Source organism: Mesoplodon densirostris, chromosome 4, assembly GCF_025265405.1.
Source record: "Mesoplodon densirostris isolate mMesDen1 chromosome 4, mMesDen1 primary haplotype, whole genome shotgun sequence".
NCBI lineage: Eukaryota > Metazoa > Chordata > Mammalia > Artiodactyla > Ziphiidae > Mesoplodon > Mesoplodon densirostris.
This window is the reverse complement of record NC_082664.1, coordinates 29681718-29700400: the sequence shown is the minus strand read 5'-3', so window position 1 is coordinate 29700400 and position 18683 is coordinate 29681718. Positions and strand designations below refer to the sequence as shown.

At 52.4% G+C, this 18683-nt stretch overlaps 1 protein-coding gene across 5 annotated transcripts; it reads right to left on the bottom strand.

Moving 5' to 3' along the window:
• Positions 1-3040: 3040 nt before the first annotated feature.
• Positions 3041-18616, bottom strand: ABCD4 (ATP binding cassette subfamily D member 4). Of its 5 annotated transcripts, XM_060095831.1 has the most exons (19): positions 18431-18616; positions 15708-15826; positions 15422-15549; positions 14108-14247; positions 12738-12854; positions 12282-12407; positions 11577-11627; positions 9934-10028; positions 9577-9698; positions 9377-9468; positions 9110-9199; positions 7123-7331; positions 6894-6985; positions 6407-6443; positions 5994-6043; positions 5500-5552; positions 5102-5178; positions 4345-4460; positions 3041-4181 (listed from the first exon to the last, which is right to left on the bottom strand). In XM_060095831.1, the coding sequence occupies exons 1-19, from the start codon at positions 18466-18468 to the stop codon at positions 4113-4115; spliced, it is 1821 nt and encodes a 606-aa protein (XP_059951814.1). In that variant the 5' UTR covers positions 18469-18616; the 3' UTR covers positions 3041-4112. The 5 variants fall into 5 exon arrangements, with proteins under 5 accessions (XP_059951814.1, XP_059951815.1, XP_059951816.1 ...); XM_060095832.1 differs by lacking the exons at positions 12282-12407; positions 12738-12854; XM_060095833.1 differs by lacking the exons at positions 15422-15549; positions 15708-15826.
• Positions 18617-18683: the final 67 nt, after the last annotated feature.

The following is an 18683-nucleotide window of genomic DNA, read 5'->3' as shown; positions in this document are numbered from 1 at the left end:
GAGTCAGCCTTGGTAGTTTGTGCTCTTCCAGGAATGCATGGGAACAAGGCTCTCAGAAGGACCAGCTTGGCCCATCTCTGATGACAGAGGTCAATGGGCTTGAGGAGAGGGATGGGAGTGCAGCCTTGCAGGCCCAGTATTTTGGACTTTAATGTAGGGCACAGCTAATTTGCACTTTTAAGGTCCCTCAGGCTGCTTTGTGGAGGATGTGGGGGGTTGGGAGAAGCAGCAGGGAGACAGGGACGAGGCTGCCACAGTTGTCCGGGGGGACTTGGTGGTGGCCTCAGGGGAGGGCAGAGGTGGACTTCAGATATATTTTGGAAGCAGAATCCATGGGATGTAGTGATGGATTGGATATGGGGAAGGAGGTCCGGAGGGTCTCAGGTCTCTAGCCTGAGCTCAGGGTGGACAGTGGAAGTGTCATTCCCTGAGATGGGCAAGATGAATGCAGCAGGTGGGGGCGGGTCAGAGGCTGAGGAGTTCTGTTTTGAACTTGAGATTCCTAAGCAAGTCATTTCAGGTCCTGGAGCTCAGACTCTTCAACTGAGGTAAAAGGGAAAGAAAAGGAAGCATCTTCCTCGCAGGGTTCTTAAGAGAATGTGGCAGGAGCTGGGCTTCCCTTAAGCATGCAAGCTCTGCACAAATCTCTCAGCCAGTTCACTTGCCTTTGTTTCCCCCTTCACTCCCTTGCGGGCTGGCAGTTCTGGGCCTGGGGTCAGGGTCTGATAGCATGTTAGGTAAAAGTCTCTGCCCTGTCTTTGGACTTTCCCAGGGAAACCTTCCCCAGAGGCATCTGACCCTCAGAACCCTTAACTACTTACAGATGGGCAAATCCACTGGCCAGTTGTCCAGCCTCACCCTGCCAGCGGCTTGAGGACAGTGTTCCCCAGCACATGTCCCCTGCCTGATGCCTGTCCACACTTCACCCTACTTCCTGGTAGGACAGTCTCTGGAGCTCCCCAGTCCAGGGCTCCCTTTCAGCTGGTTTGTTCTCCAGGCACCAGTTCTCCTGACAAATCCCTGTGCCTCCAGGGGTTCCTTCCTGGCCCAGGGTTTAGCCCAGGGCCACCCATCATTCTGACACCTGGACAGGATGCCAGAAGGAAATAGCACCAACAAGACAATGTTTCTGGAAAGGTAGTCTTTACAGAGGGCAGCTGGCATTGCTTTTCTCTGGCGTCCTGGGAGACTGTCCTGGGTGCAGAACACAGAGGCTAGTTTGTTATTCTCCACCCCAAAATGACCGGGGTGGTACACAAGGTGATACGGTAGGTAAGCGGACACTTGATGGAGATAACAAAAGGTTGCTTTTCTGCCCTGTCCCATGGCTCCAGGACTCCTCAGAAGAATGATGAGAGGGATATAAGGATAACATTTCTATGTATCATCCACGTGGGTCTGTGTAGATTCCTGGGTAGCAGAATGAGACTTAAGTTTGGGAAATTATTTGCCTGGCTTATTTAAAACATTTAAAATAAATATTTTGGTCCTTGTCATACACTGAGGACACATAACCTGACTTCTCCTCATGCAGGTTTGTATCAATTCATCTAAAACTCTCAAGTAGCCACCATCTCTGAGATGAATGATGGATAAGGGTACAGTCTGCCTCTAAGAACGGCCTTCTCTTGGCAGTTTCTGCAAGGGAGGGCGCTGAGTATTTGAGTATGAAGAACAGAAACAGCACTGGGAACATGTTTGAGGCAGAGAAAATAGCAAGTGCAAAGACTCTGAGTTAGGAACAGACTTGGTCTCTATAATAATCTGCTAGCAGCAGCACTTGTGGAAAAGGCTTAGGAGTTGAAGGAGCTTGTGAGGATGAAGCAAGTCAGTGAGGCAATCCTATCACCAGAAAGGCTGAGGGGAGCTTCAGCTATATTGATGAAAGTACAGAAATTAAACCAGAGAGGGAGTCTTTCCACACCTGAACCCCACAATTTAAAACATGCCCAAGGGTGGGAGTCAGGGGGATCCTGAGGGAGACACGTTTCCCCTTGGCCTAAGGAAGATCTCTCCTCAGAGGGGTCTGAGGATGGATGGCCCCCAATGCTAGAGGTGTCTGAACAGAGGCCAGAAGAGCACTTAGCAGGATATGGTTGGGAGATTCAAGTATGGGAAGGCTCCTGAAGCAGATGCCGACCTTGACGGTCCCTTTCAGCCCCATGAGAAGGGCTGCCACGGGCCTTCCCGATGCTGACATCCTGTAGGTCCCTAAGGAGGCTTCACCGGAGACTGGACACACCATCAGACCTGGTCTGGTGCCCACCCCAGAGTTCTCTCAGCTCGGCACCTGGACACACTGCTTTAGCACCCGTATGGGGCAGAGCTGAGAATAGGCTTGAGGCCTCCATGCCAGCCACGCCATGGAGGGAGGGGGTTAGACATGTTACCCAGGGCGACATCTCCCCAAGTCTGGAGCTCCACCCTGCATCTGGGATCATTTTCAGTGGTATCAACAGGCATTAAGTAACCTCGTCTTAGAGAGAGAGAAAATCACTTCCCTTGCGGTTCCCATTCCATTTCCCCAAATCTATTAAGAAGATCCTCAGTTGGGTGCTAGTATGTCTAACTCCTCTGTAACATCCCTGACCTCCCTTTGTACAGAGAGCAAGCCTCAGGTGTAGGGTCTTTGCAGGTGCAGTACAGAGCTGCCATTCATAACACTATTTGTATTAATTTTTACAGTTACTTTCTATTTATATCAAGTGTAAACTTTCCTTTAAAAATGCATTTAGGGGGCTTCTCTGGTGGCGCAGTGGTTAAGAATCTGCCTGCCAACGAAGGGGACGTGGGCTCAAGCCCTGGTCCGGGAAGATCCCACATACAACGGAGCACTAAGCCCGTGAGCCACAACTACTGAAGCCTGCGTACCTAGAGCCCGTGCTGTGCAACGAGAAGCCACCGCAATGAGAAGCCCGCGCGCCACAACGAAGAGTAGCCCCTGCTCACCACAACTAGAGAAAGCTTGCGCACAGCAACGAAGACCCAACGCAACCAAAAATAAATAAATTAATAAATTTTTATTTTAAAAAATGCATTTAAGAAATGAATTAACTTAAAAATATTACGGGATTTATTTTCATCTGGGTTAAGAAAAGCAGAAGGGCCCTCGATGTTAGTGGCTGAGGGACAATTGGCAATGGGTAAGTGGGAGATGCCAGTGAAGTGAAGAACCAACGGGCATAAGGTTCTAGCACAGTGGAGAGTGCTGCTCCCACCCCCCAGGCTCTCAAAGACAAGCCTGGAGAGTCAATTAAAAACATTATTTCGGGGCTTCCCTGGTGGCGCAGTGGTTGAGAGTCCACCTGCCGATGCAGGGGACACGGGTTCATGCCCCGGTCCGGGAAGATCCCACGTGCCGCGGAGCGGCTGGGCCCGTGAGCCATGGCCGCTGAGCCTGTGCGTCCGGAGCCTGTGCTCCACAACGGGAGAGGCCACAACAGTGAGAGGCCTGCATACCACACACACACAAAAAAAAAGGTTATCTTAGGGACTTCCTTGGCAGTCCAGTGGTTAAGACTCCATGCTTTCACTGCAGGGGGCACGGGTTTGATCCCTGGTTGGGGAACTAAGATCTCACATCCTGCATGCATCCTGCATCCCGCATGGCGGGGCCAAAAAAAAAAAAAAAAAAGATCTTATGATGATAAAGAAAGAAAAAAGGGGAAAGTTGCAAGTTTAAAAACATGTTTATCTTTTCTTTTTAAAAAAGTTATAAAATTTAAATAGTTGATTAAAGTTAAAAATCTACTGTTGCAAAATTGATGTATTCTAAAAGATTTCTGGATCACTTGACTCCAAGTCCAATACACTCTCCATTTTGACCCTGCATTTCTTATAGATCCCACACTTTCAGGTTTTCTTTAGAAAACACGATCTGAGGTTATACGTTAAGTAATCAGCACTTCAAGTGTACGAAGCTCTGGCTGAGGCAGGAGGCACCCTGGCAGGATGAGGGTCACACGTGGGCTGGGTCCACTGCTGCTGGTGCTCCCCACACGGGACCTGTGAGGCAAACCTGGAGCTCCTTCCTTGCCCCATCAGCCCTCCTGGTCTCTCCTGGGGACTCGACCTCCTGGGCTCGGCTCTCCTGCCGGTGGCCAGCCTTGGCTTCATTCCACTTTGATTCTGGTCAGCTCCCACCTTCCTTCTCCACAGAGTTTCAGAACCAAGGAGTGAAACTACAAGAGACCACCACCACGTGGAGATCAGGCTGCCCTGGCTGTGACAGATCCCCTGCCCTCTCTGCCATCCCCACTCTCCATTGTGAGGGGGCTCTGGCCCCAGCCAGGCCCAGCCTTGGCATTCTTTCTCCTCCTCAGGCCATCCTGCGGGCACGGGTACCTTCTCAAGGTTGCGCCGATGGCCCACGCTGACGAACGTCATGCCCAGCTGCTGGCCGATGCGGTAGAGCTCGCTCTCCACCTCCTCGGTCAGGGCACTGGTGGCTTCATCAAGCACTGAGGACAGGACCCAGTGGGAAGAGATGAAGTCCTGCCCCAGACCCACCTCTGCTGCTCCTCCAACCCACACCCACCTCCGCTGGGACCTGGTGGGAGGCTGAAAGCTGTTACAGGGACCCTGCCTTAGGGAGAGCGTGGGCCAGAGGAGCGGAGAGCTAGGCTCCACCTGGGAAGCCTTCTGCCAGCTGCAGGACAAAACCCCTCAGCTTCCTACCCTATTCCTAATCCACCAGCCACTGCCTAGGACCACTCAATCCAGGGAATCCTAGTTCCCCCAAGGATGTCAGTCCTTAGAAAAGTTCACGCCTCTGCCAGGCACAGCAGAGGGAGGCCCATTCGCTGATGGCAGGGCCTGACGACCGTAACGTCAGAAGCCCCCTCAAGGCTGGCTCCAGCTGCTGCACTGGCACAAAGGTTAAGAACTGGCCGCTTAACATACACCCGAGGATGCCAAGCACTGCTGCCTCACGGGCAGAGCCCTGCCATCCTCTCCTGCAGGGACAGAGATGCCTGGCCAGGCACAGGTGTGCTCTCCTACCCATACCAATGCCTCTCCAGGTGCACACGAACACACGCTGCTATACCTGTGAGCGCAAACGTTACCTGGCTAGCACGTGTACCTACAGGGCGAACCTCACCTGCGTACTTCGGCTGCAGGTAGAAGAGCCGGGCAAAGGAGAGCCTCTGCATCTCTCCTGGGGACAGAACATCATACCTGAGAAAGGGGAACGAGAGAGGCCCACTGGAGGAAGGAGGCTATAGCCTGGCTTCTGCACAGAATGGTCTGGGCAGGAAGAGGCTCTCAGCGCAGACAGGCTGCCCCAGGACGGATGGATGTCAGCCCCCTTTCCACCACAGCCCCGCTGCCTACACAAGGCGAGGCCAAAATTCTGTACCACGGACATGAACCAGGTCCCCAGCAGCCCAGCAAACCCCTAGAATTTGGGGTCAGAAGTCACTTGATCCCTTGCCCAGGCCTCTGGGACCCACTGTCTTTGGGGGAGCTGGCTCTGGAGCACCCCAACCTCCTCCTTACCAGTTCCAATCGACCTGCTGGTCCAGACCCTCTGTCCTTGCCACCAAGCTGGACTGTAACACACCCAGAGGGAAAGATGTCCATGAAAGGGCCCATCCCTGCTTCCTGCCGTCCTGAGGACCTCCTCAGGCCCACCACACACACCCGAGACACAGCTACCCCTGGTCGCGTACCAAGGTGGGGCTGGGGGAGCAGGCTGCCCCAGGCAGAGAGAAGCAGTCCGTCAGCCACACTGTTTAGACTTGCTGGAACGTGGTGACCAGAAAAAGCAGGCTGATGTAGATTATTGTTTTAAAATTTGCTAGAGAGTGGACGCTGCTCGTTGCCCGAACCTGGCCAACAGCTCCCACTGCCGATTTATATACCCACTGCCCTGCCCCAGGCCCAGACTTCCAGTCCTGGGGCAGGGACGGTAGGGCCAGCTCCGCTGGGCCAGCACCTGTGGTCAGTGCCACCAGGTGGGCTTGGGCCTCAGGGTCCCTGCCCTCACTCACCAGGCCTGCCAACTCCAGGAACCTCATGATCCTCTCATCATCAGCAGAACCTGCAAAACACAGAAGGCTTCAAGAAGTCAGCTCCTCTGGGTAGCCAGAATAGATGGGGCACATCATGGCCGGGGGCCCCAGAATGTGGGCCAAGGCTCTGAAGCGACAGGTTCCAGCACTTCATAAACACGGGAAGGACCCAGTGAAGGAAGCAATCCCTTCCTTTCCTCCAGTGGTGTCTCTCAGATGAGGTCAGGGTACAGACCCCCAAATAGTAAACAGTCAAAGGAGGAGGTGGAGGGGACCCCACCTGAAACCAGCAGCCTGGCTGGGGCCTCTTCCAAAAGGTACAGGTGAGGCCACAGTCAGGCAGAGAAGAGACAGTGGGATGGGAGGTTGTGTCCTCAAGAGGTTCAGCTCACCTGAGTCCGGGTAGATCTCCTTCAAGGGATATATCACCTGATTAAAAAAAACCACATGGGCCTAGGGCAAGGGCCAAGGACAGGTGGGGCTGCACACAGCTATCCTCCCTCAGAAACAGCCCCAGGAACTGCCAGAGGCCAGGCTCCTCTCCACCCGAGGAGAGCAAGGAGTCCTGGCTGAGGGTCCGGTGGGAGAGGCGGAGCTGGCAGACAGCAGGGCAGGGCCCCCAAAATCCAAGCTGGTGTTCGACAAACACATGTGATATTTGGCTTACGGCCTCCACAGGTTAACCTGCCCCCAGAAGTTGCTCTGAGTACATGGCCTAATCCATAGAAGTGAATAAAAAGTCCTTAGAGCCAGGGAGTTCCTGGGCTTGGTTCATTTTATACCCCACCTGCTGTCCCATAGCTCTCCAGGGCTGAGACCTGTCCCACCACCAGGGTCCAGGTTGGGGGCAAGGGGTGGGAGGAGTGGGCCCCGGCTAACCTGCTCCCGAAGGGTCCCGTCAGTGAAGAATGGCTTTTGTGGCAGGAACAGCACCCCGTGGGGTCCAAAGTCCGTCAGCATCTGCACTGTGCCTACAGAAAGCACCATTTTAAGATCTCCCAGAAAGGTAATTGCCCCACACTCTGCTTTCCCAACAAGAGGCTTGATTCTTACACACATACCCCCCACAGGCCAAGGCTGGCTCAGAGCAGGGAAGGCTGGCTCTCACCCCATGTGCTCGCCCAGAGGCCACCCAGAACCCGGAGCAAGGAGGTCTTGCCGGTGCCTGTGTTGCCTGTGATAAGCAAGCTCTGCCCCTCAGAGATCTTCAGGCTCAGATCCTTGATTAAGGGTTTGTTAGAGGAGGGGGCGGAGATGCAGACCCGCTCAAGGAGAAAAGCTGTATCTGTTCGCTCTGTTGCTGGCCATCCCGGGGCCCTAGGGTGCAAGAAGGGAAGAGATGTTGGGAAGATAAGCGGTGTCAGTATTGCTGGGGGCAGAGGGGAAGTTCTTTCTCCTTGGGGGCATCACCTCTGGACTGGAGGGTTGCCATGGGCTGAACTGTGGCCTCAAAACTCATATGCTGAAGCCCCAACGCCTAGTACCTCAGAAGGTAACTGCATTTGGAGACAGGGTCTTTAAAGAGGTGATTACATTAAAATGAGGCCTTTAGGGTAGGGCCCCAATCCAGTATGACTGGTGTCCTTTTAAGAAGAGGGAGAGACACCGGGGTGCACAAGCATAGAGAAAAGGCCATGTAAGGACACTGTGAGAAAGCGGCCATCTGCAAGCCAAGGAGCAAGGCCTCAGGAGAAATCAACCCTGCTGACACCTTGATCTTGGACTTCTAACCTGTAGAACTATGAGAAAATAAACTTCTGTTCTTTAAGCTACCCAGTTTATGGTACTCTGTCACGGCAGCCCTAGCAAACTGATAGAGATGGACTGGGCACCTGCTCTGCGGCACGCTGGGCAAAGTCCTGCCCATGACTGATCTTAATCAGTCTTATCAGCCATGAACCACAGCTATTATCCCCACGGGGCAGATGAGGAAACTGAGTCAGGTGGCTGAATAACCTGCTCAGGGGCACAGAGCCGCATCTGTCCAATTCTAATGTTGGTGGCATTACATGCATTTTCATGGCATCACCGTGTGGCTGATGGTAAGAATGGGAGCGGAAATACTAACACAGTTTTGGAGTTTCTGGCTCTCCACGGATGCCCATCTCCCCCACAGAAGAGAATCTCCAGTTCCCTACAGTCCCTGCACCACCAGCCCCACACCCCCACCTCTGGGCTCAGAGCTGTATGAAGCTTTAATTCTGAACAGAGGCAACAGTTAAGGCATTAGCTCCTAAGAAGACAGTTGAGTGCAGACCCTGAAATTCAGCCTGTTTCCATTTTGAAAGCTTACTCTGTGGCCTCCGTCCAAGCACTTTCTATAAACTATGATATCTAATCCCCACAACAACCCTAAGATGAAGGTTCCATTAACGTCTTTTTTTTTTTTTTTTTTTTTGGCGGTACGCGGGCCTCTCACTGTTGTGGCCTCTCCCATTGCAGAGCACAGGCTCCGGATGCGCAGGCTCAGTGGCCATGGCGCACGGGACCAGCCGCTCCGCGGCATGTGGGATCTTCCCAGACCGGGGCACGAACCCGCGTCCCCTGCATCAGCAGGCGGACTCTCAACCACTGCGCCACCAGGGAAGCCCCATGTCTTCTTTATAGAGACGAAGAAACTGAGACACAGAACAGTTAAGTAGTTTGCTCAAGAAAAGTGAGGACATGAACAAATCCTTGATGCACAGGAAGGTCAGAAACATCACGGAGCCTGCAAAGATACAGGAATAAAGACACCTCTGGGCCTGAGTGGGGACAAAGAATAGACATGCCCCAAGGAAGGGGACTGGCGGCAGGGCTCAGCGAGGAGGAGGGAATAAAGGAAGACGAGGGATCCAATTCAGATTTTTGTTTTGTTAACTCAGGCCCAGGCAGACTGTACTTTGTTTCCATCAGCTGGGGGATGGTGTAAATAAACACAGATGCCAGAACAGCAACACTGATGGTGAACATTTACAACGTGCCTGGCGTAAGTCAGAGCTTTCCTCATTTGCTCCGCCTAACTCTGCTGCCCGGCTGGGAACGGGCTGGGCTCCAGGGTGCTTCCAGCACCTGCATTCTCCACCACCGAGCTGCACCGCCAGCCCAGCGCTCACCTGGCCAAGTCCCACTCGCTCTCGTCCAGGATCTCCCCATCCCGTGACTTCAGGGTCATGTCCAGCAGGGTCTCCTCAAGTTCCCCGATCCTGGGCGAGAAGTGAAAACCTGAGGAGGGTCTGGGCGCCCAGGTGAAGGCGTTACTCCTTTTTTCCTCTCATGCCCACTAGTATATGGTGAGCTTTTCTGCTCCTTTTTTCATTCTGCTACTTCTCCCTGAGGTACACGCTTTGCTCAGGACCTAGAGGGGCCGGACGCAGCCTTACCTGTGTGTGTAGCCTGCCACATCGGAGAGTGTGGTGGAGAGGTCAATGAGCCGGGTGAAGCAGCTGATGAGGTACATGCACACAAAGGCGTTCTGGACGGGACAGAGGGCAGTGAGCGCGGGCCTTGACTCCAAGGCCCTGGGTGCTGGGCCAAAAGGCAGGGGGGATGGTATGAGGGGGTCCCCAGAAGGGATTCTCACCTTGCTGACCAGGGTGCTGAGCTCTGTGGGGCTCAGGTCTCCGTAGACGCCGCTGAAAATGGGGATCGAGATCACGACATAACTCAGGATGCTGCCCAGATAGTCAAACATGTTGACACCGACTGCGGAAGACAGAAAGACCTAGGGTGAGAGACTTGGGAAGCAATCCTGCACTCCAGGGGAACGGGAAGCCAAGCAGGGTCAAGCTGTTCTGGGGATCTTCACTCTCCTGAGGTCACTCATGGCAAAGGCAAACTGATCAGTGCAGAGAGGGAGGAAGGAGTTGTGGGGAGGGAAGCAGACTCCCCCCCCCCCCGACCACGGTGGTTCCTGCCTCCCGGGGCTCCCTGCACCTACTGTACAGCCAGAGCTCCTTGGACATCAGCTCCCTCTGGGTCTGAAGGAGTCTCTGCAGCCTGCGGTCTGTCCTCATGTGCTCCACGTGCCCAGCTCTGATGAGAAAGGCCGGGATGTCCACGGAGCCTGGAGAGCCTAAGCCCCCCTCCTCACACTCCCCTTTAGGGACCAAGCACACCCAAGTGATCTTCCCCTCAGACCCTTTCGGCCACTAGCAGCCAGCCATTGCTTCATTCATTCAACACGGTATTGTCTGCGGAAAGACCATGAACTCTAGACTGGGCAGACCGGATTCAAATCCTGGCTCTGGCTAGTTACTAGCCGGGTAACACTGACAGGTTATTAAGCTGCTGAGTCTCAGTTTGCTCATCTATAACATGGAGCTTGTAATACCTACGTAATAGGCTAGAGTGAGAATTTCTGAATGTAAAGGGCCAAGCACATGAGGGGCTCCCAATAAAAAGAGCGGCTATTATTAAACAAATATACACGCAGCAGTCACTAGGTGGCAGGCTTGGTGCTAGTGAGCCAGCGAAACAGTTTTAGACAAAAGAGCCCCTGCCCTCGAGGAGCTCCCAGTTCAGGGAGGGCAGGCAGATGCGCTGCATTCTTCACCTGGAACGTGGACAGTGTTACGTAAGCCGTGTGTCTTCAGGGCTATGGAAGCAAATAGGCGTGACCCCTAAGGGAGTCTGGAAAGGCGCCCAGGAGGAGGTGACTTGGAGCTTCAAGGATGGGCAGAAATTCTCCAGGCAGAAAGGGTGGGGGAGGACAGAGGAAACGTTTCAGATTTTGCAGGAAGGACAGAGAGGCTGCGGGAAAGCACACTCGGAGCTCCAAGAATCAACCTGCTTTCCCCAGGGCCCAAAGCTTCATGAGCAGTGGCTGCAGAATCCAAAAAAAACCTAGCGCAGGCCCAGCCCTACCTGGTCCCCGCGACCAGCCCCACTCATAGATCCCTGGTATCCTTGGTGCCCCCAAGTGGTGGCAGCTACAAACTGCAGCAGAGACGGACAGAAGAGCAAAGTCCCAGGGCTATTAGATTCAGGTGATCCAAGGAGTAACTTCTCCTTAAACACAAACCTCTGGGCACTTACTGTCAATACAAATCCTGAATCCAGAGTCCTCATAGGAGGCAGAGTGCAGGGACCTACTCTGGCCCCGGGGGAAGGAATGGGATTTCACAATGCTGCTGTCAGGAGACCACTTTGCTCCACTAGGACAGTGTCTTGTGGCGAGCAGGCCTTCTGACCTGAGAGGCTCCATTCCCTCCCATGCTACAGAGACAAAGGATCAGCCTTGGACGTCAGGCACTGGCAGAAAGCCATCTTACAGACAGAAAAGCAGAGGCAGAGGCAATGCCTTACAGGCATCAGTAAGATGACGAAGCATTCACTCATTTCATTCTTAGAACTAATTTAGGCCCCATGCTAGGCCACGAAAAGAACTAGTTTCAGAAGCAAATCCATGGACCTAAGGATGAGGCAGACGAGGACAGTGAGAGGTAAGGGGAGAGGGTCACAGCCAAGTGTGAGGATGCCTGGCCCCTGGCCTTGGTGATGGTGGGAGCGTTGTTTCCTTCTCCACCATCTCCACTATCAGCTCTGACAAGGCAGAAGGGGAACTATCCCCACTAGACTCACCTGAAAAAAGCAGCAGGCTCAGCATTCACCCGGATCTGCATGTGCTTGAACCTAGGAAGACCAAAGGCAAATGTGTGCTGACAGTGGACAAGACTGGCCCGTCTCCTTTCAGAGTCCTGGATCAAGAAAACCTCCAGGCAAAGAGGAGCCTGGCTCCACTCCAAGACTGTGGCTGCCTCAGCCCGCGCCTTCCCTGGACTGTCACAGGGTGGGAAATTCCAGGCCTGGGAGGGATGGCAGGAGACCTGCAGCCACGGCAGCCACTTGCCTCTCCAAAGAGGACAGGTGCAGGCCTGCCACGGCTCCTCTTCTTCCCAGGGCCGGGTCTGAAGGAGGAGGCCAAGAAGCACAGAGTAGGGGCTGGACCCATCGGCTGACCAGAATAAGGGTGGTTGGAATAGAAGCATGTGAGAAGGCCCAGGGATGATGATGATGATGATGATGATGATGATGATGATGGCGGCCAACCAGTCACCGTTCTCAGTGCTTCTCATATATGATCTCATTAATCCTCCTTACAATTCTGTCAGTACCATCCCCATTTTAGAGATGGGAAAACTGAAGTTTAGAGAGGTTAAAGACCCCGCCCAAGACCATACGGCTAGTGACTGGCCTAACTGGGATTTAAACTTAGGCAGCCTTTCTCCAGATCCCATTCCTTAACCATTACGCCTGGTCCAGAAACCTCAAGCAAGGGAGACACACCTGAAATCCCCCTCCAGCTTCTCCTGCTGCACCAGCTTTGCCACAATGGGACCCATCAACATTTTGTTCACCACGGTTCCCAGAATGAAATACCCAAAGATGCTCACAGGCCCGAGCCAGCCGGTGCTGAAAGGCAGAGAGAGGGAGGGTGTGGGGAGTGACATATCCCCCCTGTTGGGCAGCCCCTGTCCCATCTCAGAGCCCTGTGTGGCTTCTGCTCCTGTGCGGGGGCATCTAGTACCTTAACACTGACACACCACAGGGCCACAGGGAGGGCAGGGGCCCAAGCATGCAAGACAGGAAGACTTCCTGGGGTGCAGGTGGGAGGGAGGGAAGACCAGCCTCTCGTGGACCCTGACCAGGGAGAGCTGACTCCCCGCCCAATGTGAGGGAGGGACTCTGGGGAATCACCAGGCAGGGGAGGAGGAAGGGCTCCGGCAGGAGGAGAGCCTTCACCTCTGGAAGCACTGATAGGTGTAGTAGACGAGGGTGAAGGGGGAGATGATCAGCTTGCTGGCCATGCTGCTGAGCTGCCGGCAGAACCGCTCCACGTCCTGGCTGATGCGCTGGTCCCTGGAGCCAACGACACACAGTGACTAGGCCCAGGGAGCTGGGCTTGAGGGTTGAGAGAGCTAAGGCAGTTCCAGGTTACCTCTTATTCTGACCTTGCCTTTCAGTGCTGTCAGCAAAGACCCCGTGGGAAGGTGGGCCCAGACAAGGGCTGGTTTCCTAGAGGCAACGAGACCCTTAGGACTTTCGAACAGGGCTCTGAAGAGTTGCTTCCTATGGTGCCTCCGTCTACCCCTCGGAAAAAATGGTAACTGAAAGGTCCAGCACACGAGGGTCCTGAGCCAGCTCTGAGCACAGCCAGAGAAAAAGCCCGAGGGTAGAGGATCCGCGTTTCCGGATGATCAGGAAAGCTACCTCACTTACCTCACTCCCCACAACCTCTCTCTCACGAGCCTGAGCCTGCCCCCATGTTAGCTATCTGGCTGTGGAAGTTGTGTACAGGTTGAGCCATAGAGAAGAGGCCTAGGGACTTCCTTGGTGGCCCAGTAGTTAAGACTCTGTTCTCCCAATGCAGGGGGAACGGGTTCGATCCCTGGTTGGGGAGCTAAGATCCCACGTGCCTGGTGCGGCCAAGAAAAAAAAAATGCGGAGAAGAGGGCTAGAAGAGGAGGTTAAGAAGCAGCAGCGGCCTCCCAAGAGTCTTTGCTGCAAAGCTCCACTTGAGCTGAGGAGAGGTTACGTCAGGCAACAAAGTGCTTGGGATGGTGTGGAATGGGGAAGGAATGAGGGTGAAGAGAGACCCACGTGTCCCAGCCCACCACCAAGGCCACAACGACTCCTATTCCCAGTGAGACGTGAGCTTTGGCAAGTCACTTGCATTCTCTGGGCTTCAGTTGCCTCACGTGTAAGGGAACCTGGAGCTTAGTGAACCTAAGAGAGGTGATAGAATGGTGACTGGAATCCCAGACTGAGCCCTAGACAGCAGTAGTTTTTTACTGCTGAAAACTGGAGCGCTGCTCTTCTAGCTTTTTCTACCAAGGACACTATCTTCAGAGGGTGCCTCATCTGGAAGCCCAGGATATGAAGTGGACAAAAGGGAGCTGCTCTTGGCCTCTTCCTTTTAGCTCCCTGTCCTCAGCCCTGCAGACTCTCCGGGGTCCTCTGCAGGGCACCCTTCCCCCTGGGCTCTGGGCAGCACCATTTGCAGATAACGGTGGATGACCTCACGGGGTCTGCCGCAGGGGGTCTCCAGGGCTGTGTGAGCCCAGGTGGAGGAACCACGCAGAGGGTAGCAAGGACTGAGAGGGGGCGCCTACGGGTTATCGATGTCATCCCGCAGCACGTTGAGGGTGTAGTACACGCGGCCCCGGAAGTAGAGGCGGTGGAGGTGCTCGGTGAGGTCCTTCCTCCAGCTCACATACAGCAGGTTGCAGGTGAACTGGTCAAAGCTCTTCAGCTGTGCAGCGGGGGAGACAAGGGGAAGGGAGAGATGCAAGTCTCTTTCTACCAAGTCTCGGCTCCAAGCTCAGGCTGGCGGAAAGCCTCTGCTGACCAGTCCCAGCCCATTCGGCTGTCCACTCAGCACTTGAGCCTGTTAGAGCGTCAAGTCACGGGGTTCATCCCTTCCTCATTCACTCATGTGTTTATTGACTGCACCAAATATTGAAGGGCTTACCAAAGGCAAGGCCTTCTAGCCTCCTCTACAGCGTATTGTCTTACATCTCCAGAGCACATGAGCTTCTGAAGATTGGAAACAATATCTTCTATTCCACTTATGTTCTTACCTTTCTGTCCCCCAAAACTTGGAACAGGGTCTGAATACATAGGTGCTTACTGACCGAAGACCCATCAAAAGTGCCAAAGTGTGATGAGAAGTGGCTTCCCCAAGAAAACAGGTAGTGCAGCCTGACAGAGAGCATTAGGCTTGAGTCCTAAAAGCGCCCTGACTCTCATCATTCCGTTTATGGAGCCCCTGTACGCTAAGCACGAGGAAAGTAACAATGAGCTCACAGTCTAGTGAGGACACAGACAATCACTAGGGTGTAAGGATTGTCAGAGCAGAGCTGAACTCAAAGGATCAGTAGTCGAAGGGGCAGAGTTTGGTGGAGGAAACATGAAGGACAAGCTGAGGAGGACGTGAAGGAGGTGACAGCGGAGGAATCGTGAAAAGTGAGCAGGTGTTAAGCAAGTGAACAAGGGGTAGGGGAAGGAGGCCATTTTGCAAGAAAGCAGCAGGTGCAAAGGCTGGGAGATATGACAAGTGCCAGGCTCAGGGACAGCCTCAGCACCCCCCAGAGGACAGCAACAGCTCTGGCTGCTGAGCCCAGTTTTCAAGTGCTCTGAGCTCCCTGAAGCAAGAGTTCTGGGAATGGAAGGGACAAGGATCATTTCCACCAAATGCTGGATTAAACCAGAATCCTGTGGCCAAGCCCCAGGAGCTTGAAACACTCTGGGAATTGGTCCCATGTGGGCCAACAGCAAGATCAATGCCCTGCCTAGAGTTCCCAGAAGAGGGAGGGAACACACATCCACAGCTTGGTTCCTGCTTCCTGGTGGCTAAGTCCCACTGGGCACTGGAGAGGCATCACACTAGACTGGAGAGGAAGAGAGACACAGGGAGAAGACCTTACCACGGAGTTGAGGACGATGAGCACAACAGCCAGGAACGTCAGGGTCTTAAACCCATTTAAATCTTTGTTTCCTAGGACCCCAAAGTACTGACTGGGAATCAAGCCAACCCGGTAGATCACCAGTTGTTCTGGGGGGAAGGAGAGGAGTCAGGAATCAGTGATGAGGGGTGAGAAAAGACAGAGGGAGGCTTCCTCTTGAGTCCTTTCCTCATCAACACCCCACAGAAGGAAAAGGACCTCAAACCAGGGCTGCCCTCCCTCCACCAGCCTGGGCTCATTCACTCACCCAGTAGGGCCACACACAAAAGGGTCAGGAACATCAAGGCATTCTGTGATGACCAAGAGGGAAACAAAACCTTCTGTATCTGCAGGAACCGCTGGAAAAATTGCAGATCTAACCTGGGCCTGAAGAAGAGAAGCAGGAGAAGCAAAGTCCTAAAAGGACAATGGAGTCTTAGAGAGCAGTTACCAAGCTTATCTACAGCTGTTGGTGGGCAGGGCGCAGGCCATGCAGAAAGAATGGTTTACGAATGCTGAAGATGGTAGGAGGGAAACAGACCAGGGGATAAAAAGGAATTTAAGTTGATAAATGCTATGAAAGGTTATTTACCAAAAACCTATAGCTAAATTAATAAAGAAACTTTAGCCACATCCTCTTTTTTGGTCACAAATGAGGCAAGGAAACCCACTACATCAAGGATTTTAAGATCCTGGCTAAAGCAATAAAAAAAAAAAAAAAAGAAATGAGGTCAAAGGAATGAAAGAAGAGACTAAATTGTCATTATTTTCAGATGATGTGATCATTTACATAGGAAACACAGCAAAGCAATAGACAAAACGTTAGTGGGACTTCCCTCGTGGTCCAGTGGCTAAGACTCCACGCTCCCAATGCTGGGGGCCTGGGTTCGATCCCTGGTCGGGGAACTAGATCCCACAGGCATGCCGCAACTAAAGATCCCGCACGCTGCAATAAGGATCCTGCACACAGCAATGAAGATCCTGCATGCCTCAACTAAAACCCAGCACAGCCAAAATAAATATTTTTTTAAAAATAGACAAAACGTTTGAAATAAAAGGAGTCCAGCAATGTTGCTAGATACAGGGTTAACACACGAGTATCAATAACCAACAATAACCAACTAGCAAATATAAAGAAAATATGTCATTTACAGAAGAAAAGTACAGAAAAACCATAAAATGTCCAGGAATTAACTTTAAAAAAGAATGTATAAGACATTTTGGAGGAAAAACCAAAAGCTCTATTATAGGATATGAAAGAAGACTTAAATAGAAAGACTTCATTCCTAATAGAAGTCTGTAACTGCAATGCAATACCAGTCAAAACCAGGAGTTCTTTAAGGAACTGTATATGGAAATATAAAGGTCCATGAATAGGTCAGGACAACTGTGAGGAACAGGAAAGGAGGAGGAAGAAACCCACCTAAAGCATCAGGTTATTAAGACATATCATATTACAGGGTTGGAGTAATAACAAAGTGTGGTATGAATACAGGAACAAAAAGACCATGGAACAGAAAGACCAAAAAGAAAAAATTCACCTATGTTTACGTGGGCACATAATAGAGATTATATGACAAGAAAGCGCATATTAAACACACATTAGGGGCTTCCCTGGTGGCGCAGTGGTTGAGAGTCCGCCTGCCGATGCAGGGGACACGGGTTCGTGCCCCGGTCTGGGAAGATCCCACATGCCGCAGAGCGGCTAGGCCCGTGAGCCATGGCCGCTGAGCCTGCGCGTCCGGAGCCTGTGCTCCGCAATGGGAGAGGCCACAACAGTGAGAGGCCCGCGTACCACACACACACACACACACAAAAACATTATATGCCAAACCCATACTACGTGCCCAGTACTGTTCTACACATTTTATGTGTATTAATTCATTTAATAATCACAACCCTAAAGATGAGGAACTGAGGGTAAAAAGGTTAAGTAACTTGCCTTGTCACCCACCTGATAAGTGGCAGCCTTAGGGTTTGAACACAGGCAGCCTGGCTCTGTGCTCTTAACTATGCTGTACAGCTTCTCTAATTTTTAATTATTAATCTGTCATTAATTGAAGAAGGTAGAGGAAAATTTAGGCCATTACCTCAAACTATGTATAAAAACAAACTTTAAAAACTCCAAATGGATTAAAAATCTAAATGTGAAAAGTAACATTACTTAGTTAATAGAATATAGAAATACCTTAATGAAAATATAATGGAAGGTATTTCTCAAATAAGACCCCCAAACCACCAACTATAAAGCAGGAAAACTAACAGATTTAACTTAGCATTAAGTACTTTTGTTCAACATAGTGCCACAGATTAAAAGACTTGGAGAAGTTACTTGCAGAGTGGAAAATAAACAAGGTAATAAAATCTAGTCCATATAAGTAATGACTGCATCAGGAAGACAGGAAATCCATAGAAAGTGGGAAAAGGATATAAATAAGGGGAAACTCAAATGCTTAACAGAGGAAAATTAACACAATGGGACACCACCTTACACTAATCAGGTCGATAAACAGAAAACCAAACAATACCAAACACTGGGCGGCGGGGTGGGGTGTCGGTCGTTAAGAAGCAGCAGGAACCTTTACGCAATGCTGTTGAGAAGTTGGGTGTGACCATGCCAGAGAACAAATTTAGCAGAATTAAGTGACCTAGCATCCTACCCTCGGATGGATACTCCAAAGAAGATCACCCATATCCACAAAGGAGGCAAGTGGTGCTTAAAAACTGGAAGCAATCTAAGTGTCCGTCACTAGGGTAATGTATACGTAAACTGGGGTCTAACGCACTTAGGTATGCAGCACTCAGAAGCACCATGCAGCACTCAGAAGTGAAAACTAGATTATTATACTATGGATGATCTCAACCATGTTGAGTGAAAAGTTAAAAAAAAAAAATCACAGTATGTTATGAGGGCGGAAGGTGCTCCTTCCCCACACAGCCCCGAGTAGGACGCCCCGAGGCCCGGTCCTCCTCCCCAGCCGCCGTACTCACCGGGTGCCAGCCGGGGGCGCGGGCCCCCGGACAGCCATGACCCGGAATCCGACCGACGCGGGAGCCCAGTAGCCCCCGGGTCCGCTCAGGGTAAAGTCCGAAGAACTCGCTGCCGCGGAAGAAGGGAGGGGCCCCGGGGAGGGGCCCCGGCACCCCCGGCACCCGGCTACCACAGAGACGGGCGGATAGAGAGGAAGGCGCAGGGAGACGCAGCCGCTCCCGGAAGCGACCGACTTCTCGAAAAGAACCACAG

What these genes read in the sequence shown, in the direction of transcription:
- ABCD4 (XM_060095831.1), bottom strand. Translation starts at nt 18,468, where the DNA reads ATGGCTGTCCGGGGGCCCGCGCCCCCGGCTGGCACCCG. An exon ending in CGGGATGACATCGATAACCC is followed by an intron (nt 12,855 to 14,107) that starts GTAGGCGCCCCC and finishes CGTTGGCTCCAG; the next exon opens with GGACCAGCGCATCAGCCAGG. An exon ending in CAAGGAGCTCTGGCTGTACA is followed by an intron (nt 9,699 to 9,933) that starts GTAGGTGCAGGG and finishes TGTCTTCCGCAG; the next exon opens with TCGGTGTCAACATGTTTGAC.